Below are 26,623 nucleotides of genomic sequence, written 5' to 3' on the forward strand. Positions count from 1 at the left end.
CACACGCCCTACACCACCCGCACACCCAAACCCACACCATATGCACACGTTAACGCCCAAACCATTGCCAACAAGCTCACACAGACACTGACGTCCACCCCACCCACCCTACACCCTTCCACCTACCTACCAACCCACACAACCACACATTTCAAATATTTTTTCTTTTCTAAGGCCCAAAAACACTCTTTTTCGTTTATGCCAAAATATGAAATGCACTATAAAGAGAAACACCAGAAGCGAGAACAATAAACCTAAAATGACAGAATGTGATTTTTGTACATCTTGAAAGTCTATTTCTATACTCGGACGGTCAAGTTTGGGCTTTCTTCTAGTAGGCTAGATTTAAGGTCCAGTATGTTAGGAATTAGGAATTGATGTTCAAAACAATTATAAGAGTGAAAACAACATAATCATTATCAATTTAAATTTTTAGTTAATCCTAAAGTCATCAATCGCATAAAAACACTATAAAATCAACAATTAATCAACCCATATAGTGTTTAGAAATGTACCTCAATTTGGAGATAGATTATCAAAACAGATAATCTTCAATTGTTCATCAAACTCTTCTTGCCTTCCTTTATTTATCTCTAATCTAAGCACGAGGTTCACACGAATAACACTAAATGATTCATGAGATTCTTTATGTCTATTTATAAAGTGCATGGAAATAGTTTGAGAAATAATATGTCGAGGGATATGAATTGTTCAATGAACTGATATGTTCACTCCCCTATGAAGATATCTCATGTGTTGTTGTATGGAAACACAATCAAAATGCGGATCATAACATATGACCAACAATCATATATATAGAGAGAGGGGTGGTCGCTTTTTATTTTTATTTAACTAAAGACAATAAAATTAATAAAAATAATTAAAAAAAAAATATACGAGATATAGTACTCTTTTCATGTTACAAGACCAAAACCAATAAAAAAAAATCCAATTTTATACCATTTTTGTAATTTTGTCTTTATTAATTAAAACCGATTGCATGCTTTAAGAAATATTTTAAAAGATTTTTACATAATTTGGTTTTGAATCTTTTCCTCCGTATATAAACCCACGGATGGAGTTGACTATTTTAGACAAAGAAAGAAAACCCAACTAAAAATTTTTAGGCTCAAGGATTCCAGATGATTCTCAGGAGTAGTGTCGCTCAGCTTCAACAACAACAACGACGACGACGGTATGATCAGTTATCTTTCGCTGTTCCGCGAAAATCTTCTTCAGGTAACCTAATGATTTGGTGTTTTATCGAAATTTTGTAGTTACTTTTTGTGGAATTTGATATCTGAATAATTTTGAACTTGTTAATTCGCAGAAAACAGTCGCATCGCGTTCCCAATCTCTCCACACACCCTGTTTTTGTGTACGTTCTTCTTCTTACTATGCTTTTTACTTGAATCGTGGTTACATTCCGATTCCTATGTTTCTGCGTGTTCTACTTCATATATCGATTAGATTTTGATCATAAGATTGTTATTAATGAGATTTAGGTTGGGGTTCCAGATTAATAGTTCATAGGCATGTATCGGGAGAGTTTCCTGATAGGATTGATCAGGATGAACCTCCAACTTATGCACCAATTTCACCTCAGGTATTAAGTTTACCCCCTTTTGCCTTTGATTGAATTCAAGTAACATTTCAGATAAATTTATAGAAGATATCACTGTAAATTTGTGAGCCAAACAACTAATCAATGACCTAAGACATTCCCAGTTATTTCTTCTTCAAAATCACATCCAAACACCAAACACCTTCCTATGAGTGATTTCCTTAAAAAAAATGATTGTTTCAACAGTAAAGAACTCAATAAAAACAAATCATAGCGTGTTATCATCATATTTGTAATTTATCTTGCAAATTATGAGTATTCAACATATAAAATTGGGTCAATGGTCAATAGTTCATTAAGACATGTATTGCCACATACAAAGCTCATGCCTTAATTGGATGGTTGCTAATCAAATGTTAACCAATGAACTTCTGATAATTTACAACCTCATAAAACTATAAAGCAAAAAAATAGTGAGAAAACATGATATGATGTGTTCTTGTTATTTGCTATTTTCTATTGAAACAATCAAATTATTATTATTCAAGTCCCATCAAATTTGCAATAATATATATTTGCTTATGCTCCATGAAAACTTCTAAAACAGAAAGAGCTCAAGAACATGATACTGCAATTTTGAATTTGGAAAGTGCAATTTGACCTTTATGAAATTGTTTTCTATGCAGCGTTGGTCTAAAGAAAATTTTAGATCTTTTAAATAATGAAAAATGTCATGCAATTCCTAAAAACAAGGTATACATTGAATAAGAAAATCATGGGATTGATGTTTTTAACTAAAAGCCACTATGTGTAGTAATATTTTGGTACGCCAACAATATACAAAAAATTGAAATGATTTTTCATGCTATTTTCATTTTTCTTTTGTACTCATGCACAAAAAAAAAAAACCTTCAATACATGTATTTTTCATGCTATTTTCATTAACATCAATATATATTAGCAGATAATTGAACACAAGACATCTTTTGTGGATGTATTAAAGAAAGCCAACTCTATATTGCCTCAAGTAGTTCTTGCTACTACAATATTGGCTCTTGTCTATCCACCTTCTTTCACATGGTTCACTACAGGTTAAATAGTACTCCCAATTTTCCATTTGTTACTCAATACATGACATGACATGACAAGACATACTGACTATGAAAAGACATGAATACCCTTCTCATCCTCATAATCGAAAAAAGCCCTACAAACCCAAAAGGTTGTAGTTTTCTTAAAGTGTTTTTTTTATAACAAATTTCAGGTATTATGCTCCAGCTTTAGGTTTCTTGATGTTTGCAGTCGGCCTTAATTCAAGTGAAAAAGATTTTATTGAAGCTTTCAACAGACCAACAGCTATCTTTGCTGGGTATATTGGTCAATTTGTCCTAAAACCATTTCTTGGTTATCTTTTTGGCACAATGGCCATGACAATCTTTGGCCTTCCAACTTCCTTAGGTAAATTAAAACCCCACATTTTCTTTATTATTCTTATTTTTGTGGCTAAATTAAAAACCCCACATTTTTGTGATCTTAATAATTTTGATTTTGAACCATTTAGGTGTTGGGATTATGCTAACTTCTTGTGTTAGTGGGGCCCAGCTTTCGAATTATGCTACTTTTCTAACGGACCCCATGATGGCTCCACTAAGCATTGTTATGACCTCATTATCTACTGCAACTGCTGTTTTTGTCACCCCACTTTTATCACTTTTGCTCATTGGAAAAAGATTGCCTGTTGATGTCAAAGGAATGGTTTCCAACATTTTGCAGATTGTAGTTTCACCTGTTGCTGCAGGTTTGCTTCTTAACAGGTAAGGACACAAATTCATATCAATCCGTTATATTTGGGTTTAAATTTATGATTTTTTTTTTTAATTTATCAAATTTAGTTGATGGGTAGTCAGTATTAAGACCCTGTTTGTTACCAGAACAGATTGTACTGCGTTTGGTATGCATTGGACTGAGACTGAGACTGAGACTGAGACTGAGACTGAGACTGAGACTGAGACTGAGACTGAGACTGAGACTGAGACTGAGACTGAGACTGAGACACTGACACTGACACTGACACTGACACTGACACTGACACTGACACTGACACTGAAGCCAATGGGATAAAAACTGTAATTTTTGTTCCACCCAAAAAGGTAAAACAAGGAGGGGCAAGGATCCGCTATCGATATCTCGTATGTGAAAAAGACGTAAATACCCTTTTCATCCACATCATCAAAAACATCCCTAGAAAGCCTGTCCAATCCCATCCAGTCCAGCCCCATGTAACAAACGCAGCCGTACTGGATGGGACTGGACAGGCTTTCTAGGGATGTTTTTGATGATGTGGATGGAAAGGGTATTTACGTCTTTTTCACATACGAGATCGATAACGGATCCTTGTCCCTCCTTGTTTTACCTTGTTGGGTGGAACAAAAATTGCAGTTTTTTTTTTCCCATTGGCTTCCGTATCAGTGTCAGTTTCAGTCTCAGTCCAATTAACACCAAACACAGAACAACCGGTGATGTCATGTCCTTTCATGGGACTAAAAGTTATCTGGATTTTTTTTTCCCATTGTCCTTTCTGGAATCTTTAAAATTATCTTGATTTTGTTTTTTATCTCTTACGGATGTTATATATATATTTTTTAACATGTACAGGTTTTTGCCAAAAATTTCTAGTGCCATTCGACCGTTTTTGCCCCCTTTATCAGTTGTAGTGACATCACTGTGTGTTGGAGCTCCTCTTGCTATTAACATAAACTCTGTTTTATCGGCTTTTGGGATATCAGTTTTGTTGCTTGTTACTGCACTTCATTTATCAGCATTTGTCCTTGGATACACATTTACTGGCATTGCTTTCCATAATTCACCAGATGTCAAACCACTTCAAAGAACACTATCTTACGAAACAGGTTATTTATACATTTCTTCTTTCTAGTAAATATTAATCATCTTTTGTATCTTATAAAATTTGCAATGTTTACTTTTTGACACCCTATAGAGAATCAAACACAACATTTGAAAAGCTATATCACTCTTTTTCTTTTTTGGTGACAATGTTGTAAACTTTATGCATTTACCAAAAAAGAACTCTAATCAGAATAAATATTGCAATTTTTATGGGACAAAAGTACTTCTTGAAATAATAATAATAAAAAAAATTTGTTTTAAATAGGTATGCAAAGTAGTCTATTGGCTCTTGCACTAGCAAATAAATTCTTTCAAGATCCACTCGTGGGAGTGCCTCCAGCAATATCTGTAAGTTCATTTCTAGTTTTATATATTTTAACGAATTTTTCACAAATTATAATGCTAATTTTTTACATCATTTTACAAATTTTAATGCTAAATTTCCATAATCTTGTTTGGTTGGCCTATAGAATGGAATGAAAAGTACAAGGTATAGCTTTAACACTGTTATATGTACTATTTAATTTTAATCATAAAAATTATTGTTTACCAAACTAAGTTTTTGAAGTTAATAAAAGCTTCTTAAAGCCCAAGCAAGATTATAATAAAAAATAATTTCTAATTACCTTTACATGATAAAATTATAATTTAATTAAATTCATCAAGTTATAAAATATTCTTTTGTGTCACAAAAGAATATAAATTAAAAATTGGGTTATGTTACAATTTTTAGCATTTCTTGATGTTTGTGAAAGTTGTAATTATGTCACTAATGGGGTTCTCTCTTGTGATGATTTGGGGTAAGAAGAAGAATGTGTAATCCTTATGAGTTTAACTAACTAATCCACAATGCATGGTTTAATGAAAAAGTTGAATGAGGTGACATGTCTAATTAACATTCAATGAATAATAGACTAAGTTCTATCATTGTAGGATGTCATGTTGACGTACAATGGATATGAAGTTTAATGGTCTTTAAACTTTTCAATAGTAAAAAAAAAATACATTTTTAATTTTTAAATATATGTTGATCGAATGTTGTGAAGTTTAATACATTGTGGGAAAAAATTTATAGAGTTGTATGGAGAATAGAATGATGATGTCACAATCCATTGAAAATGCCCTAAAAATGTATGATGCTTAATTCCGAAATCCCCTTCAACAATCCTTCCTAAAACTCGTGGAATTCAATTCAAAGCTTTACTTTTTTTTTGAAGGACTAAATATATAAAATTAGCAAAAAGTTTGAAAAAAAATGTATAGGAATTACAAAAGGACATGGTGGTCATAACATATTATGACTCACAATCCATCTAACAACCAATCCGAGATAACACTTAGGGGTGTTTGTTTTTCCTTTTAAATCAACTTTTTGACTTTTAACTTTTTCAAAAAGTTAGAAAAGTCCAAAAGTTGTTTGGCAAATGGAAAAGTACTTTTAAAACCAACTTTTACCAAAACACAAAAACTAGCATTTGCAAAAGTCACACATCCGTGACTTTTTGTCTTTTTGAACTTTTGAGGTTAGAAAAGCAAAAAGAAATCTCAAACATTTTTAAAACAACATATTTTGGAAAAAGATCTTTTACAAAAAATCCTTTTACAAAAAGGACTTTTCCCTTTGAAAAGGAATCCCAAACACCCCCTTATGCCGCCACCTCACAACAAGAAGACAATGAATGATCTTCGAACATAAAGAACATAACACCGAATACCACTTCCAACAATCACTTGGTCATCACTTGACCAATGATCTTTCAACTAACAATTATTCTTTCTTTCAAGAAGATACGATCAAAGAAATCTATTCTTTAAAGGAACAACACCAATGACCAATCCATTGTCATTCAAATATAAAGTCATGAAGCCACCAACAACTCTCTTCCTGAGATGAGAATGGGAAATATCACATCTATCATGTAAAAGATTAAAAAGTCGAAAATCTTAGATCACATCCTCTGCATATTTAATTCTTCACCATTTGGCCCAAACTGCAAAGAATTAATAAATTTGATCCATAGAGTTACAGTCATAAAGAAATTTCAATCTCCACTTTTGTATTAACGCGTGATTGAAAGCAAGAAGACATCGAATCCCAAAACCACATTTATCTTAGAAGCTAACACAACTTCCCATTTAACCGGATTATTACTATTACTATTACTATTCATTGTCGGCCCAAACCCACATTGATTAATTTACAAAAACTTTTTATTTATCATTCTAATATATTAGGTAGCCTTATTTAATTTACACATATTTCTTATTTCAACAATCCTTTCGCCTCTAAATCTGGAACAATTTTCTTACTTGCCATTCAAACATATTTATTTCATCTTATTTATCAATGTGGTATATTAGTTAACTGTAACATCTCTTAAATGTATGTATCACAATATTTTTGGACCATCCACACCTCTTATAAAAAAATGTTTAATTCTCATTCCCAGTCTATGTAGCATCACGTGCAAGCAGCCATCCACATCCCCCCCCCCCCCCTTTACATGGTTCAACGTCCCCACCAAAGACATCAATCCGTGCCCTAGCTTTGATACCATTTGTAACATCCCCTAATGACACATACCATAATATTATCTGCTTTAGGTCACTCGACATGGAAGCTTCTTAGGTGGCCACCCATCCTAAAATTCCTCTCGCATGGGCACACTTAACCACAACATTCTTATGAGACCAGATGTCCTTATGACTATAAAAAATAATGTGTCGGGTAAGGTATCCACATCCTTACAATGAATTTTTAGTTTTCCTTCTCGGTCGATGTGAGATCAGGTGCAAGTAGCCACACACCTTGGTTGGGTGGCTACTTGCACCTGATCCTACATCATTTTTGAAAGAGAAATAACAATTCCTTATAACAGGTGTGGATGCCTTCCCCGTCACAATGCATTTTAAAGGTGTGAGGACAATAGATCCCTTGAGAACTCTACAGTTAAGCGTTCCCAAGAGAGAGCAATTTCAAGGTGGGTGACCTACTAGGAAGTTTTCGTGTCGGATGGACCAAAGAGGATAATATTATGGTACACACGTCTTTAGGGGAATTATAAATGCTATATGATCTAGGACATGTGTTGATGTGTTCGACTGGGACATTGAACCCTGTAAAGGGAGTGAATGTGGGTGGCTACATGTACCTGATCCTACATTGGTTGGAAAGGAAATCCAAACATTCCTTATAAGGATTTAAATACCTTCACTGTCATAATGCGTTTTAAACTATGGGGGCAACAGATCTCATAAGAACTCTATAGTTAAGCCTGTCCATGCATGAGCAATTTTCGTATGGGTGAACCCCCTTTAAAAGTTTTCGTCAGATGGCTCAAAGCGGACAATATTATTGTACATGTCATTGGAGGATGTTACATTACCCTCGGTTAATACAAGTCTAGGAGTGCCTATAGGCATGTTATACAACTTACAATACAAAAATAACCATATAAGATTACAAATTGGTTCGCACACCACTCCGAGAGGTTGATCCACCACGTTCAGTTCAGTTCTATCTTGTGAGTTCATTTTTCAACTTCGATCCACTATAAAGAACCCATAAAAGGTAGGACTCAAACTGTGTCTACACAATGTCACACGATTAATATCTAATAACAATAATATAACACTTGCACTTTCAAAGTAGTTGGTATCATAAGCGAATAGAGAGATGATTTTATTATTATGGTTTGGGATGAGAAGAAGGTTTTTGAAATCGATGAATTGCTTTGGATCTGCTTGAAGGATTGTTTGATCACTTTTTGAATATGACATTTCGACCCTATGCATAGGTTACACAAAATTATGGGGATAATCTTTCAAGGAAAAGTCTTGTATCAAGGCATCGATATGAGACCAGGAACTAGGGTTTTATTGAATTTGAATTCTTTTGGTTACCAAAAATGACATCAATGAACATTAAATGTTGATTTTATCTCATAAATAAGAGATTACATTGCCCCTAAGTGAAAGAACCCCTTTCATAAATTCTACACATCATTACTCCAAAACATGCTATATGCATTTTTATAAATAATATTTTACATTGATAATGTGATTACAAACCGACTATTACAAAGTGTTATATATTACATAACTACTCAGGATACTATAGTTTTATACATACTAAAACTTAAATACAAAAGTAGTAGTATAAACTATTCTAATTCTTCCAACAGTATATGGCTATACTGGGTGTTTATTGCCTGAAATTTATTAAAATATTGAGAGGTAAGCGATAACGCTTAGTGGGTTCAATAATAGATACAATATAACGTTATGTCATATATATACATCAATATGACAGAAGCAAAGAGGAACAACAAATGCATATGTGAAATCATGTGACAAGCTTTCCATAACAATCAATGACTTGATTCAAAGATATACAGTCAATGAGACTTAACAATTTCAATACTTGATATACATCAATAAAGTTCAGCCCAAGTGGAATAGAAAATATACTATTTCTAAATATCATTTTGCTAGCATATACAGGCTTTTAGCCCTACCTAGCCCATTACCAATATCAAAAGTTATACGAGTCATGCTTTACATGGTCAAAGGCACAAAGCCAATACCAAAAATTATACAAGACATGCTCTACATGATCAAAGGTATATTACTAATACGAGACATGCTCTACATGACCAAATACTCAAAGTCAATACCAGAATATCACAGGAAAGCACATTGCACATATAACACATAACATACAATTGTTCATATATATTGAACTCACCGTGAAATAACCGGGGGTTAAAATAGTAATTTGAGCAGCACTTCGTTATAATAAATAACTTTCTTCGTTGAAAACCGGGAGCTTTATTGAAAACCGGGCTTTGCGAAGGTTGAGCTTTAAACCGAAAAGATAAGTTTCTCGGGCTCTTCGGGCACTTCGGAACGTATTTTAGGTGTTTGGTATGATTCCGGGGCTTTGGGGGAAGTCGAAATAGTAAAAATATTGTTTAAGGGGTGAAAATGTGGCAAAAATCCAAACTTACCCGGGAGATCTCGCAGCCCCCCCTTTTATAGGGTGCGAGTCCGAAGATCTGCGGCTGAGAGGGAGACACGCAGCAGCATCAGCGAAAGGCAGGTGGCAGTCCGCGGGCGAGGCAGCTGGCTTCGGATGCGAGGAGTCATCGACATGCGTCGGAACCGGAGCCTTTGGACGCGAGGGTTGCGACATGCGGGTCGGACACTAGGCATGCCCGCGAGGATCCGATGACGTGGCCTATTCCGGACCTTATCCATGCGAGATTTCTCGGAAATTGTGTCCCGAACTTCTAAAATTCATAACTTTCGCATACGAGCTCCGTTTTTTACGTTCTTTATATGCATGCGTAGGCGAGAATATATTCTACAACTTTCGTTTAGACTTCGTCGGCTAATTTTGACTTTATTTTTAATATTATTATTTTTAACAGACCGGGACAGGAAAATCCGTTAAAAATTCATAACTTCTTCATCCGACGTCCGTTTTCGTCAGTCTTTTTACCGTTGTACTACTATTGACAAGACCTTCGATTCTCGTTTAGGTTGTTTCGGCTAAATATCGCTCGATCTTTATTTCGAGTTTTTAGTTGTCTACTACTATTCCGAAACTTAGAAAAATCATTATTTCCTCATACGAAGTCAGATTTGGAAGTTCATTTTATGAAAATTCTCGGTTTAACGAGTACTACGACTTTCATTTAGATCACTAAGGCTAAAAAGTAGTTTATCGAAAACTCACTTTTGACGCTAAATAGTGTTGTGCTGGTTCTGTCGCGAAACTTTAAGGGGTCATAACTTCTTCCTTATAACTCGGATTTCGATGAAGTTTTCGTCTAAATGTTTCTAACGAGATTCTTTACAACTTTCAATAATAAAATTTTACTTATTTTCAAATTTTATATTTTCGTTAAATTTCATATTTGCCATTTTGATTGGAATCTCATAAGACTTCTAATACCTTATGAGTGATTCTAAACATAGTTTTACTTCATTTCTAGTAAAAAAATATCTTGTTAGAACTCAACGCTCAATATTATATAATATTTCATAATATTATTCACTTTTAGTAATTACATAACACGATAACAGAATGTGTATGTTACAAATACATCCTCCTTTTGAGGATTTCGTCCCCAAAATTACAACGATTAGAACAAATGGAGATATTTCACTCTTATCTCATTCTTATTTTTTTTCCAAGTATAATTTGGGCCTCGATGGTGTTTCCATTTGACAAGCACCAACTCCACTTCTTTATTATGTAGATCAACCATTCTTTCGTTTATGATCTCTTCGGACTCTTCTACATATCTGAATTTATTATCCAGTTTCACCTCGGATAACGGAACCGTTTCATCATAAATGCTCAAACATTTACGCGGATAACTCCCATGAAACATATTATGAATACCTGCCAAATCTTCAGGCAACTCCAAGCGGTATGCTTATTTACCAATTCTCTGGATGTTTTTGAAAAGTCCAACAAATCTAGGACTTAATTTTCCTTTCTCCCCAAATCGCATAATGCCTTTCCATGCGGATACCTTCAGTATCACGAAATCACTCACCTGAAATTCTATGGGTCGTCTCATCTTTTCTGCATAGGACTTTTGTTGATCCTGGGCGCTTTCATTCTTTCTCGTACCAATTGAATCATATCAGTGGTATCTTGAATCAATTCAGGGCCTCCAAAGATTTTATGTCCTACATCATGCTAACATAATGGTGTTCGATATTTGCGCCCATATACTGCTTCATATGGCGGCATTTTGATTGAAGTGTGGTAACTGTTATTATATGAAAATTCGACAAGCGACAAGTACTTGTCCCAGTTACCACCAAATTCCAAGATACATGCACAAAGCATATCTTCTTCTGTTTGGATTGTTCTCTCCGTTCGAACATCTGTCTAGGGATGATAAGTTGTGCTGAGAGCAATACGAGATCCCAATTCACGCTGCATACTCGCCCAGAAATGAGATGTGATGCGAGTATCATGATCGGAAATGATCTTTATTGGCACACCATGTCTCGTGACAATTTCATCGAAGTATACTGGCGCGTATTTCTCCATTGGAGCTGTTTCATGCATGGCAAGAAATGTGCACTTTTAGTCAGTCGGTCGACAATTACCCAAATGCTATCATTCTATATAGCAGTCTTGGAAATTGGAGCAGCATTAGGTATAAGGTCAATTCGGAATTCTACTTGCCTATCCGGGGGTAGACCAGGAAATTCGTCGGGGAAAACATCAGGATATTCATTAATAATGGAAACATCAATTACATTTTTCTTCCCCTCTTTTGAGATATCAACTGTATAAGCCGGATAAGTAGAATATCCCTTTGATATAAATTTACGAGTTTTTAAGAAAGAAATTATTATTTTCACTGTAGACATAATTAGAATCTTCCCTTCGATAGGGATGCATACCAACTCTTCGTAACACAAGAGTTCGACGTGGTTCTTTGACAACCAATCCATGCCGTGAATAATATCAAAGTTAAGCAAGGAGATAGGAATTAAGTTAGCAAGAAGATTATAACCTTCAGATCCTATGACACAATCTCTATAGACTTTATCAGCAAGTAATGATATATTTCTTATGGTATCTATATGAAATGATTGGACGAATGCGTAACAAGTAATTCGAAAAGAATACGCAAATTCTCAAGACACAAAAGAATATGAGACAACAGAATCAAATCTGATGTGAGCAGGTCTAGGGTTGACGAGAAATGTACTAGTCATAACATTCGGGTCCTAACGTGCTTCCTCTGTGGTAATCTAAAATATACTATCCTTAACTTTTGGTTTACTAAACTATTGTCAAACTTCTTAGTTAATAGCGGTGCTCAAACCTGCACCCGCTCTTCATTCTCTATTGAGCCTTCGATCCAAATCTTTGAAATTCATAACTCAATTCTCATTGCAGACTTCTGCTCCTTCTTGGTTTATAGACTAAACCCAAGATAAGGTCTTTACTTTTATAACAACAACTCGAATGGTCATATTCTAATGACCTTTAATTGCATAACGCAAAAGATAAACAACGAACCTAACTCTCGTCTCTAATAGTCAAATACTATTATGTAACTAACCTTCCTTCATGTTCTAATGTAATCTAATCACATTCTAGCATGTAACACTTCTTGCTACAAAATTCTTTATTATATCGGCGATCTCGATACTTCTATTGATCGCTTCAATTATCTTTCATTTCAATCTCCTAGATTAAGTCGGATGTTACATTGATCTTGGCTTTCTGAACCATGTAGCATATTCGTATTTTCGGACTCGGTTTGATATGACCACTAGGGTCGGAAAAACAATCATCTTCTGAGTCATTATCGAAACGATGGTAACGACATACATGAATAAAATGGAATCAATTACTAGCTCCTTGGTAACCTTGTGATTTTCCCTGATCCAAGTGTGAGTCCTGTGCTTCCGGTAGTATAGGCCTTTACTACCATTCACACCTACTCATACTCGTCCCAAGTATTGTCTCGCAGTTCCCAAGTTATCATACCAATTCACAAAGCAACTTATCACACATGAATGTGTTCAAACAAGTACATACAACAATTTCTCCTAAACTCAACTAGTGATTTTCGCATTTCTATCAAACACATCTTGGATTTCCTAGAATCGTCTTCTAGAATTCTTCTCATGCATATGCTCGATCTAGAAAATTCTACTACTTTTTCATAGGTTGATAGAAATTTTATTTCCAATTCTTCATATAAATTCTTTCTCGGGTAGTGTCTACTTTCCAAGACATACTACACCAAAATTTACTCTAGTAGTGTGAAAACAAACGGTTTCCAACTACCTGCATCATCTTCTAACTCATGCAAGTCACCATGTACATTTGTTCATTTCATTATCCTTCCATGACATCGTCATTCCTGTATCTGAGTAAGTCTTCTTCTCATGGGTGTATCTTTTAAGTCTACTTCATAGGAGTCTATCCTAGGAAGTCCACATTTTAGCTGCATCTCAACATATTCTACTAGCTTCAACTTGGTTCTCTGTCATTCCTAAGTACAACATCTATTCTCATACAATACTATGGGTGTATTACTTATTTAATTTAGGCATTCTATTTTACTTAGACATGTAAGTTACTTAGCCTTTTACCACTAAGTGACTCAATTCACCATCCTAATCTTGTATATTAAACTTGGCTTAACACACTATGAAACTTCCATAAGGATATGATATAAGTCAGTCGTCACTCAGTATTATTAGATACTAAGTCTGAGCATCCTATGTAGGGTTACATATCAGCTTTCATCATACTATTTGAACTGCATGCTACATCACAATGTTTAGACAAAGTCTTGTCCTATTGAGTCTGAAAACTTCATTAGCCTTTCCTTTGATCTTCATTTAATTCTTCTAAATCTTGCACAACATCAATTGCGATACCGTCGAAGTATTGATCACCATCTTCGGTTCTTCCGACTCTATAAACACTGTTTCAATCTGGATAGCGGTGGAACAACTTCATGGATTACACCAACACATTTATCTCGCCTAAATGTGTTTCAAACGCACATCATTCTTCTAAAGATGTTATTATATCATCAAACATACTTTAAATATATAATACCATTCTATAGGTATTAATACACTATTTACGATAACACTTCATAAATATTATTTTACGATATCCCTCGATCGTTTATCTATAAACTTATCGATGTCAACTATCATAAGTCTCTTTATCACTTCGAAAAGTTTCATGTAAATTCTAATACGGAAATTCTTAGAATTCTGAACATAAAATTTTCTTTTCTAAACCAAGGTCGGCAACAGACCTTAAACTTTCTCAAGTAATAGCAATATAGGTAAGCAACCTAAAACATGCTATATTTATTTATCATTTAGCACATATTAGAATATAAGACATATCTCTTCTTAATATCCTAGTGCTTGAGTCTATTAGGTATTCAACCTAAGAATACCTGATACATATTGTATAATCATCACTTAACAATCCATGTTTAAGTCTAGAAATTCTCAAAATTCCTAGTTCACTTAAACTAATTCTCTGAAAATTTTGAAGTAACTTAATATCTTAGAATACTAGGGTTTATCACTACCCCATTTCCCACTTAAGTATTTCCTATGGTTTATATCCATATACTTACTATGAATCCGTTCATATATTGAACTTCCAACAGTTTAAGTCTAAATACCAGTCCATGAGATTTAGTTCACTTAAACTATTGCTCTGATACCATGATTGAAAGAACCCCTTTCATAAATTCTACACATCATTACTCCAAATCATGCTACATGCATTTTTATAAATAATATTTTACATTGATAATGTGATTACAAACCGACTATTACAAAGTGTTATATATTACATAACTACTCAGGATACTATAGTTTTATACATACTAAAGCTTAAATACAAAAGTAATAATATAAACTATTCTAATTCTTCCAACAGTATATGGCTATACTGGATGTTTATTGCCTGCAATTTATTAAAATATTGAGAGGTAAGCGATGACGCTTAGTGAGTTCAATAATAAATACAATATAAGGTTATGTCATATATATACATCAATATGACAGAAGCAAAGAGGAACAACAAAGACATATGTGAAATCATGTGACAAGCTTTCCATAACAATCAATGACTTGATTCAAAGATATACAGTCAATGAGACTTAACAATTTCAATACTTGATATACATCAATAAAGTTCAGCCCAAGTGGCACAGAAAATATACTATTTCTGAATATCATTTTGCTAGCATATACAGGCTTTCAGCCCTACCTATCCCATTACCAATATCAAAAGTTATACGAGTCATGCTTTACATGGTCAAAGGAACAAAGCCAATACCAAAAATTATACAAGACATGCTCTACATGATCAAAGGTATATTACTAATACGAGACATGCTCTACATGGCCAAAGACTCAAAGTCAATACCAGAATATCACAGGAAAGCACCTTGCACATATAACACATAACATACAATTGTTCCTATATATTGAACTCACCGTGAAATAACCGGGGGTTAAAATAGTAATTTGAGCAGCACTTCGTTATAATAAATAACTTTCTTCGTTGAAAACCGGGAGCTTTATTGAAAACCGGGCTTTGCGAAGGTTGAGCTTCAAACCGAAAAGATAAATTTCTCGGTCTCTTCGGGCACTTCGGAACGTATTTCAAGTGTTTGGTATGATTTCGGGGCTTCGGGGGAAGTCAAAATAGTAAAAATATTGTTTAAGGGGTGAAAATGTGGCAAAAATCCAAACTTACCTGGGAGATCTCGCAGACCCCCCCCCCCTTTTATAGGGTGCGAGTCCGAAGATCTGCGGCTGAGAGGGAGACACGCGGCAGCAGCAACGAAGGACAGGTGGCAGTCCGCGGGCCAGGCAGCTGGCTTCGGATGCAAAGAGTCATCGACACGCGTCGGAACCGGAGCCTTCGGACGCGAGGGTTGCGACACGCGGGTTGGACACTGTTGGGGTGCAAAGTTCTTCATGTATGACTTTGTAATGGTTTGACTCTTGTAGACCTACTTCCATGTGGTGCATTAGCCTTTAGACCCATGTGTTAGTGAGAGTGAGAGAGAGACATGTAAACACCTCTATAAATAGTGGGTTCATACCACTTGTAGAGGTGTGCTTGAGAGATGTAAAAAGTGAGTGTGTAAGTGTGTGTTATTTATTTAGATGTAGATCTATGTCCCTTTTTGTAACACCATACATATTCAATACATCTCTTGAACACCCAAATCACCATGTTCATTGTGCAAACTTTAATTCCGCATGCCAAACCATGTTCTTATGTCACTACAATTGGTATCAGAGCGGGTCTTCAAGATCAAGGTGATTTTTGAAGAACGATTCTCGGTTTGGCAAATTTTGTCACAATTTGAAGCATTTTTGGTGAGTCTCTCTCTATGATCTCTCGTAATATTTGAATCGTGCGTTGCGTTCTTGATTGTTTGATCGTTTTGTCTCGGTTGGATCGAATTTGTTTCAAGCCCAATTGTAGATCCAATTTAATTTTTTTTTCATAGATCAAACCAAAACCAAAAATCAAAATCATTTTAATTCAATATTGATGTTATCAGATTCGTAAGCCCAAAATCTGGTGAAATATATTACTGTTCATCAATTCCAATTAACATGTTCAGTCCAATTCATCTTCTCGGTACTGTTTGAGCCCATATCAAATTTCTAATGTTCACTAATCAATCATCGGAAGCCTACTCATTTCTTTTTAAGATTCGATGTATTTGATTAAATCCAAAAATCTTGTGATTCTCTAAAAGCATTGTTCGTAAGATTGACTTGTACAACAGCTTTATCTGGTTGTACCATTTGATTTGTTCTTCATCGTTTCTTCATCTGAGCGTCAGTTTATAATTGAACTTTTTTCGTTTTAGTTCTATCGATTTCTTTGAATCGTTGACATCTAATAGTCGAACTCGACTTGTGAATCAATTCTATGTGTTGTGTTCGGTCACAAAATTGATTATGATCAAGTTAATATGAAGAAATCGGAAATTGTTATTTTGATTTGGATGAATATGGTCAAGAATAACATGGATTTGATGAAGAACAGCTAATGGAACATCTTTTGATCTGAAATTGGACCTTAGAATCGTCAATTTCGTGTTTATGGTTTGTTGACTCTAAAAAGTCTGTGAAAAAGTTTGATTTGAACAACGATGATGAACAGTTCGAACTAATGTTGAAATTGAGTTTAGTTAGTTGATTCGGTTCATTCTGTGAGTTCGCAAGCTTGATTTGTGCTGGTTAATTTGATGTCGATTGAAGTAATGAACGAACAGATGAGTTTTGGTTTTGGGTTCTTGAATGAAAAGTTGATATCGATTTTTATTATTAAAATTGGAGTCGACTGTTGATTTCGAATGGTTTGGATTGTATGATGATCGAGTCGATGTTGATGATGTAGATTCGAAGATCTGTGATTTGGGAATCAAACGAAATCGATTTTGTGTTGGGAACGAATCGTCAATTTCGTTCGTTTGGGGATAAACATGAACTGGGAATTTTGAAAGTTTGGGTCTGGGATCGTGGTTTGATGGTCAAAGAGATGGGGATCATTGTCAAGAGTCGACGATCTAGGTATTTTGGAGTTGGTGTTTTGGATTGCTGACTAAAAGGGAAGAGTGAATGAACGAAGGGTATGTGAAAAACGAACGAAAAACGATGAACTGTAAGAACGAAAAGTCGATTTAGAGGTATTCAGAGGTTACTGTTCATTGGATAGACTTCGAATGCTTCAAATTCGTGTGTTTGGGTAAATTTTCGTATGAAGAGGAGAGAAAATTTTGGGGAAGATGATTTTCATACGAAGAGGAGAGAGAAGGAAAATTTTCGTATGTTTGGATTGTGATTTCGTGTGAGTTGAGGAAAAAGAAAGAAATATTTTCGAAAATGGTCCTTGAAGATTCGCATGTTTGTCACCTGATAATTTCGTACGAAGCAAGGCTTCTGAAATTTCGAATATTTTTATCAAAAATGGAAAATTTTCGAAAATCACCCCTAAACTTTCGAATATTTGGCAAACTCAACAATTAATTGAAGTTTCAAATATTTGACACTTTTCACCCAAATTCGAAAATTTTCTGAAATTTCGAATTTTTGGGACAACTCTTCGTATGTTTGGTGCATAATGGCAGAATTTTCGAAAATAGTCCCTGAGGGTTCGAATGTTTGGCAGTTCATACCCAAATTCGAAAAAGGACTGTTTTTGCTGAAAATTGAAGAAAATGCATTTCAAGCCCCTGCAGTTTGTGCAAATTGACGCTTTTTACCCAACTTTGGAAAAGGGGGAGAGTTTTGCATATTTTGCTGTTTTGGGGCTCACCGGGTCACTGCAGAATTTTGAAATTGACAATTTCTACCCATTTTTGAGAAATTTTGTCAAAGGCGATCCGTGAACGAAGCTAAAAATTCAATATTTTTTGGATTTTCCGGATTGAAGCACAAAGTTTATGCTACATGTTAAGGGGGAGTTTTGACACGAAAAATTTCAAATAGAGCACGTTCTCTTTCCTTGAAAGTTTTATAATCAAGTTTCGATTATAAAAAGGGGGAGAAGGTTTATATGGAAATTCGAACTTGAATTTTTCATATTACGCGGATTTGAAGACCGAAGTGACCTTGATTTTTGAAGTCTACGAAATGATGCAATTGGATGTTCGAAAATGATGTATTCGAAATGGGTTTGGTTTTATTGAAGATTTTTGGGATGTGTTTTTATGCGCAACTTTTGGGTGATTATTTGGAGTTAATCATTCGTTGCTGCTCGGTTTGTATGGTTTCACATCCTAGAGCCCAAACTGAAGAATCATGGAAGAATTGAAGATTGAAGTTCGTTTTGACACGTGTCACCTTTGAGGCTCGAACCGCGTAGTTGCTCGATTTTGGAAGATTTGAAGTGGGTCATCCATTCCTAACTTTGAGGGGGAGAATGTTGGGGTGCAAAGTTCTTCATGTATGGCTTTGTAATGGTTTGACTCTTGTAGACCCACTTCCATGTAGTGCATTAGCCTTTAGACCCATGTGTTAGTGAGAGTGAGAGAGAGACATGTAAACACCTCTATAAATAGTGGGTTCATACCACTTGTAGAGGTGTGCTTGAGAGATGTAAAAAGTGAGTGTGTAAGTGTGTGTTATTTATTTAGATGTAGATCTATGTCCCTTTTTGTAACACCATACATATTCAATACATCTCTTGAACACTCAAATCACCATGTTCATTGTGCAAACTTTAATTCCGAATGCCAAACCATGTTCTTATGTCACTACAGACACGGTGCATGCTCACAAGGATCCGATGACGTGGCCTATTCCGGACCTTATCCATGCGAGATTTCTCGGAAATTATGCCCCGAACTTCTAAAATCCATAACTTTCGCATACGAGCTCCGTTTTTGACGTTCTTTATATGCACGCGCAGACGAGAATTTATTCTACAACTTTCGTTTAGACTTCGTCGGCTAATTTTGACTTTATTTTTAATATTATTATTTTTAACAGACCGGGACAGGAAAATCCGTTAAAAATTCATAACTTCTTCATCCGACGTCCGTTTTCGTCAGTCTTTTTACCGTTATACTACTATTGAAGAGACCTTCGATTCTCGTTTAGGTTGTTTCGGCTAAATATCGCTCGATCTTTATTTCGAGCTTTTAGCTGTCTACTGCTATTCCGAAACTTAGAAAAATCATAATTTCCTCATACGAAGTCAGATTTGGAAGTTTTTTTTATGAAAATTCTCTGTTTAACGAGTACTACGACTTTCATTTAGATCACTAAGGCTAAAAAGTAGTTTATCGAAAACTCACTTTTGACGCTAAATAGTGTTGTGTTGATTCTGTCGCGAAACTTTAAGGGGACATAACTTCTTCATTATAACTCGGATTTCGATGAGGTTTTCGCCTAAATGTTTCTAACGAGATTCTTTACAACTTTCAATAATAAAATTTTACTTATTTTCAAATTTTATATTTTCGTTAAATTTCATATTTGCCCTTTTGATTGGAATCTCATAAGACTTCTAATACCTTCTGAGTGATTCTAAACATAGTTTTACTTCATTTCTAGTAAAAACTATCTTGTTAGAACTCAACGCTCAATATCATATAATATTTCATAATATTATTCACTTTTAATAATTACATAACACGATAACAGAACTTGTATGTTACACTAAGACCGCGTAAAGGGGCGCAATCCCCCTTCAACCTCTAATTTTTTTCAAACCGATATCAAAGTCGTTTTATATAAGCATACATTCTGCACCTCATAAGTTGTCTAAAAGCAAGAATTGAACTTCAATGGTAATATGTAAAATTCCATTATACTAATCACCAACATTTATGAGGTTTGTTTCGAAGATTCTTTAACGCTTGCAAACACTCAATTTTTGTTTATGTCCAAGTCTCTCAAATGACAACAAGAGAATCACTAAGGAGATGAAGTAAATCTTGATTGATAACTCTAATGACAAAATGATATTTTTGTACAATTTAGAAGTTTGGGTTCTAAACCCGAAAGACGAAGTTCGAATCGTCTTCTGTGGATTTAAGGTCTAGTGGTGGTCGAGTTTGTGATGAATTGAGTTAGATAAGGTTGTCCATTTATTCTATGTTTGAATTTTAAAACCTTCCATTTTCTTTCTTTCATATTTTATAAAATACTTATTATTTTATGAATACCTTTTTATAAAAAAAACACACTTTAGAGTTATCTAGACTTAAATGACGAGATCAAAATTTTCATTGACAGATACGAATCAAGATTAGACTGATGTCTTCTTTGGAGCAATGTTAAAACATTCTTTAGTCTTCAAGCAGTCACTTTGATACTCTTTAATATAATTTTTGACGTAAAGGCATGCATTATCAATTTAGCAAGAGGATGTGTCCTGATCACTTGGTATTCTTGAGTCTTGATGTATCTTGGAGTCTTGATCACATAAGACTTGCTCTTGATCACTCGTATATTATATACATTTTAATCATTGAAGTAAGGGATAATGATGAAAAAGCCATTATATTTTGTCAATTTTCCGGTTTAACCATCTAATTTTCATTTGTACTAAAAACACCACTCTTTTTTTGATAAAATTTCTATCGCGACCACTATGGCATGCATTTGTCTTATTTGTATTTAAATGACAAGATCAAAATTTCATTGACAGATACGAATCAAAGATTAGACTAATGTCTTCTTTGGAGCACTGTGATAACATTTCTTAATCTTTAAGTAGTCACTTTGATACTCTTAATATAATTTTTGAGGTAAAGACATACATTATCATATTAGCAAGAGGACGTGTCCTGATCACTTGGTATTCTTGAGTCTTGATGTATCTTGGAGTCTTGATCACATAAGACTTGATCTTGATCCTCATATATTATATATATTTTGATCATTTAAATAAGAGATAATGACGAGAAAACCACTATATTTTGTCATCCTTTCCGGTTTAATCACCCAATTTTTATTTTTGGTAAAAAAATCACTTGTTTTTTTATAAAATTCTATCACGACCATTATGACATGCATTTGTGCTTAAAAAAACTATTAATTTTCATTTTGTGTTAAAAAAACCACCATAAATTGGTGTTAAACTGCACTTTTGAAAAAAATATAGTAATTAAAACCGATTCTAATTGGTAAGAATGGTTCTGCTGAAACATTTTACCAAAAATTGATTACTGTTTCGGAACTTATTAAAATTTGATGGTTAAGGAATTTTTTTTTTGAAAAAATATAATGTTTTTTTCGTCATTACCCCCTTAAATAAATATGAACATACTAGGCATAAATATATTATATATGTATCTTCTAGAACGAAACTCAGATCAAAATTCTTACTATTAAAAATATATGTATCTTCTAGAACGAAATGAACGGTTTACATATCTATCAAATCGAACTCAATAATATTTACAAAAAAATAAATATCTTAAAAAGTTTTTACATTTATTTATTTTTGATTGCTGTAACGTAACTCCAAGAAAGTGATGTTAATGTTAATTTACAAATTTAACAACTCATACACCACTTTCTTGAAACTACAAAAATACTTGATATCAAATATAATAGAATTGTTATCATTATATACGACCAACAACTATTTTATAATCTCACCATTAAATATTATAAAAAGGGTGTCATTATTTCACTAATAAATATATTGGTTGTGTAAAAACCATACACTCATGAAGTTGACGTTAATTTGGAACCAAAACATGCAAATAAGTCAGTCATATAGACATTATTAAAATACACTATTATATAGATATAAAATCGTTTATAAAATATGAAGTTTATATATCTGTGAATCTGAAATTCAGAAACCATAATTCAATTTTCTTACCTATTAAACTAATAAAAAGAAATACGATAATATGAGTATTAACATATAGAAAAATATATTATTTTTAATAAAATTTGAATAATTATGTGTTATATTATTTATTTAAACCAAAACAATATAAGAAATAGTGTGAGTTGGAGATAAGGCTGCGCTATTTTGACGTAAAAAATGGGTTTTGGACTTTTGATGTTGGGTTGGAGATAATGAGAAATTGCTATCTACATTTAAAAAGGGGCAATATAAATAAAAGGCTCTATATTTTAGTATTTTTATGATTTAATTGTTACATTTTATTTTGGTCCATAGAAAACCATTTTTAAAGCAATTTTCACGGCAACCATTATGACCAATATTTCAGCCTTTCAGTTTTAACACCTTTTAAAAGTAACATTTTTTTTTTCACTTAAATGACATCATATGTATTTTATTATTTTTTAAATGATTTCTTAGCTGTCTGTTTGACATGTTATACACATAGGACGTTAGTACATAAAAATCTATTTCAAAAAGTTAGATGACATTTTAAGAGATACATATAATATCATTTAGATAAATAAAAAATTGTATTAATTTTAACAATCGGTTAACCAGAAATAAAAGGTAATGTTTGTATTAAAAATTTCTTTTAAAAAATAACAGTTTAATGAAATAAAATAAACTATAATACGTAAACTTTTAAAACCAAAATATAATAACTATGATTTTTTAATATAAAAAAAATATCTAAAATGTTAAAGTACGTATATATAGTGAGTTGACATAAAGCTTTGACCACCAACGATGAGAGTGTACAGTAATCTCCTTGAGCTTCATCACCATAACCGACCTTACGTATTTTTACCGCCAAAATGCTCATCTCTCTCCCAAAGTAAATTACATTTTCTAAACAGATGTTATGCGTGTATGCTATCATAGTATCATTTGTTCTTTCGATCTCTAAATAATCGCTAAGTTTACAGGAAATACATGTTTAGAGTTTCCAGTTTATCACCGATCCATCTCTCTCTGTGGTACATTTTTCTCCGATTGATTTTGACTTGCACGCAAGATCTAATTTTCATCCTCATAACATTAATATTGTTGATTTGTATCTCATCGCTGTTGTTGATTTTAGATTGGAATTCACGATTAGTAGTTCGTCGATGTGTTTCAAATAACTTTGTGAATCCGATTTATCAAAATGAGTCTCAAGAGTACGCGCCAAAATTACCTCAGGTAATCGATTTCTGGATCCCAAATTTTGATTCGATAATCGACTAAGTTTGTGTACACTGTTTTGATATTTCGATTGTATGAAGTTTGCCTATGCTAATTTTTGTGTGTATGTTTCAGAATCATGATAAAAAGGCGACCTCCATCATCGACATTTTGAAGAATGCCAATTCGATTTTGCCTCAAGTAGTCCTCATCAGTACAATTTTGGCTTTCGTTCATCCATCTTCTTTCACATGGTTTACTAGCAGGTTAACTGAATCTATTAACAGAATTTCACTTTCATTAGTCCCTGAATCCCATCTATGTAGAATTTGTCTGTATGACTGAAACAATTAGTGTGATTTCTACTCATGAATTCTAATCATATTTCAGGTATTATGCTCCAGCTTTAGGTTTCTTGATGTTTGCAGTTGGACTCAACTTGAGTGAAAAGGATTTTACAGAAGCATTCAAGAGGCCAATACCTATATTCACCGGTTATGTTTGTCAATTTGTTCTAAAGCCTCTTCTTGGTTATCTTTTTGGAACACTGGCCATAACATTATTCAGGCTTCCAACTTCCTGAAGTATAAAACATGAAACATTCTTCCCTTTTCTTTCATTTGCTTTCCTTTTTGTGGTAAAATGGAGACTAGTTAACAAATTTTCAAGAATGTTTGTGTCACAGGTGATGGAATAATGCTAACTTCTTGTGTTAATGGTGCTCAGCTCTCGAATTATGCAACGTTTTTAACAGACCCAACAATGGCACCTCTAAGCATTGTGATGACCCCACTATCAACTGCTTCTGCTGTTTTTTTCACACCATTTTTATCTCTTTTGCTTCTTGGAAAGAGGTTGAATGTTGATGTCTGTGGAATGGTTTCCAATATTCTTCAGATTGTTGTTTCCCCTGTTGCTGCTAGCTTACTTCTCAATCGGTATTTTTTTTTTTTTTTTTTCATATCTCCTAAACCATTGTTTTATAAAGTAACAATTATTTTGTTACATTTACAGATTCTTCCCAGAAATTTCTTGTGCAATTCGTCCATTTTTGCCTCCTATATCACTTTTAGTGAACTTTTTCTGTGTTGGGCCCCACTTGCAATAAACATGCAATCTATAATTTCTCCATTTGGAATCTGCATTACATTCCTTATGATCATGTTTCATTTATCCGGATTTATCCTTGTACACAAATTTACAGGCATTTTATTCCACAATCACCCCGATGTCCAACCTCTTCAAAGAACCTTATCTTACGAAACAGGTTTCACTTCCACTTAATATAGAAAGAACAACTTAACAGACTGTCAGAGTCAGATATTATTTAAACTTTATTTATTCAGATAACACTTTATACATGTATGCAGAGCGGCCTGTTGGCACTTGCATTAGCGAATAAATTCTTTCAAGATCCGCTTGTGGAAATCCCGCCGGCTTTTTTGGAATCTGAAATCTAAATTTATCCGTTGACTTTTTTGAGTCAAACCGAATAAAATTCAATATCAAAATTTATTAAGTTGTTTGGATTTTTGAGATAAGCTTTGGTAAAACCATAAACCATATTATTTTTGGATATTTTGTGCAGGTTGTAGTCATGTCATTAATGAGTTTTTCTCTTGTGAAGATTTGGGCTAAAAAAGAAAATATTTCATTGACTTAAGTTTATAGATATGGTTTTTAATTTTTAATATTTAATATATAATTGGATGGTTTTATTAAACTATATATTATATTAGTTCTAGGATTGCTTCGAATTTACATAAGATCTATTCTACGCAAGTTTAGTTAAATTTTTTGAAATCCAAAATTAGTTTAAAAGAACTGAAACTCAATCCCTTAGATAAAGCGTACTAAACAAACGTACGAATTTCACACGTTTCATAATTCATATTGAGAACGAAATAAAATTAAAATTAATGTTAAAGATTATATGAAAAGATGAATATATCAAAGCACCAAAAGAAAGATTTTGGCCCATGCATTAGACCCCGTCCACAAAAGGTGTATTGTTAGTTTGTGGTTGGTTCGCCAAAAGCTTTGGAATGATTTTTTGCAATGTACTTACACTTTATAAGAATTACAGGGGGATAATCTTTTATGAACATTAGATCATTGATTTTAAGAATGAGAGATATGAATGAAGAATTGCACACTTTGAGAAAGGTCTAAATATATTAAATTTTCTTCATTATGATAGAATTTAGGGGATTTAGAATAGCAATAACTTGAGTAATTTGATTAATTTTTTGGATTGTAATTATATCACTTTTCGAAATCTATAATTCGATCCTTATTCTCGGGGTTACACAAATGTAGACTTATGAGATAATCAATGAAATCGAACCAGATTATAGGACTAATATGATTCACAAACACATAATATATTGATTGTGTTTTGTGTTCTTTGAAACAATTTGTTGCAAAGAGAAGAAGTTAGTTTTCGTATCTTGTATGTTCTAACCTCTTCATGCAACGTCCATTTTCCTTGGACCCCGCCAAGGGCGCTGCCCCAAAACCCTCATATTCTTATGTCCATATTTTTCAGTCCGATTGTGCACATCGCACCTTCAGTTTGGGAAAATAAAATGAACTTAGTCTGTCTCGATAGTAATACTAATTACACTAAAATATGTTGATAACACTAAAATCACCAACATTTGCTTTCTCCCCCATTTTAGTGTAATCCTTAATTAACTAAAAGCAAACACAAAACCAAAATCATGCATAAACGAAAATATCTTAAAGAATGAATTTTCGTATCAGTATGATAAACATTTCAAATACTCGAGAATCTTTGTGTCTTAAGGATTGAACATTTCCAGTCATTTAAGTAACTAAAGATATTATGCACATATGTTTTACACAAATTCTAATGTTTTATACTTGACACTATTACAACCACGTGCCTTATCCATTCATAAGTGAATAAAAGTTTAGCCCAAGTTTCTAAAGCGACAACACTTCACACTCATATAGGTAGTTCTTCTCAATCATGCACTTGTAATGCACTTTTTCAAAAAAACTATTAAGAACTTAATTCAACCCAC

General features: G+C 33.6%; 1 protein-coding gene and 1 pseudogene across 5 annotated transcripts; both read left to right on the top strand.

Annotated features, from left to right (window-relative positions):
- The first annotated feature begins 1,088 nt into the window (after positions 1–1,088).
- On the top strand, positions 1,089–20,922 carry LOC145132560 (putative sodium/metabolite cotransporter BASS5, chloroplastic). Of its 4 annotated transcripts, none has more exons than XM_079067397.1 (9): positions 1,149–1,239; positions 1,331–1,378; positions 1,519–1,606; positions 2,529–2,655; positions 2,829–3,022; positions 3,126–3,378; positions 4,220–4,473; positions 4,737–4,819; positions 20,777–20,922. In XM_079067397.1, the coding sequence occupies exons 4-9, from the start codon at positions 2,642–2,644 to the stop codon at positions 20,819–20,821; spliced, it is 843 nt and encodes a 280-aa protein (XP_078923523.1). In that variant the 5' UTR covers positions 1,149–1,239; positions 1,331–1,378; positions 1,519–1,606; positions 2,529–2,641; the 3' UTR covers positions 20,822–20,922. The 4 variants fall into 4 exon arrangements, with proteins under 4 accessions (XP_078923525.1, XP_078923523.1, XP_078923524.1 ...); XM_079067398.1 differs by lacking the exon at positions 20,777–20,922 and adding an exon at positions 7,076–7,132; XM_079067399.1 differs by lacking the exon at positions 20,777–20,922 and having other exon boundaries at positions 1,089–1,239; positions 1,506–1,606; positions 2,529–2,653; positions 2,826–3,022; positions 4,737–5,381.
- Positions 20,923–23,057: 2,135 nt separating this feature from the next.
- LOC145133107 (putative sodium/metabolite cotransporter BASS6, chloroplastic) lies at positions 23,058–25,176 on the top strand (annotated as a pseudogene). Its single transcript, XR_013718406.1, has 6 exons — positions 23,058–23,591; positions 23,709–23,839; positions 23,964–24,157; positions 24,259–24,511; positions 24,588–24,840; positions 24,944–25,176. The product of XR_013718406.1 is annotated as a putative sodium/metabolite cotransporter BASS6, chloroplastic (transcript).
- Positions 25,177–26,623: the final 1,447 nt, after the last annotated feature.

This window comes from Lactuca virosa, chromosome 8 (genome assembly GCF_052849685.1).
Source record: "Lactuca virosa cultivar CGN04683 chromosome 8, Lactuca_virosa_CGN04683_v6, whole genome shotgun sequence".
NCBI classification, from domain to species: Eukaryota; Viridiplantae; Streptophyta; class Magnoliopsida; order Asterales; family Asteraceae; genus Lactuca; species Lactuca virosa.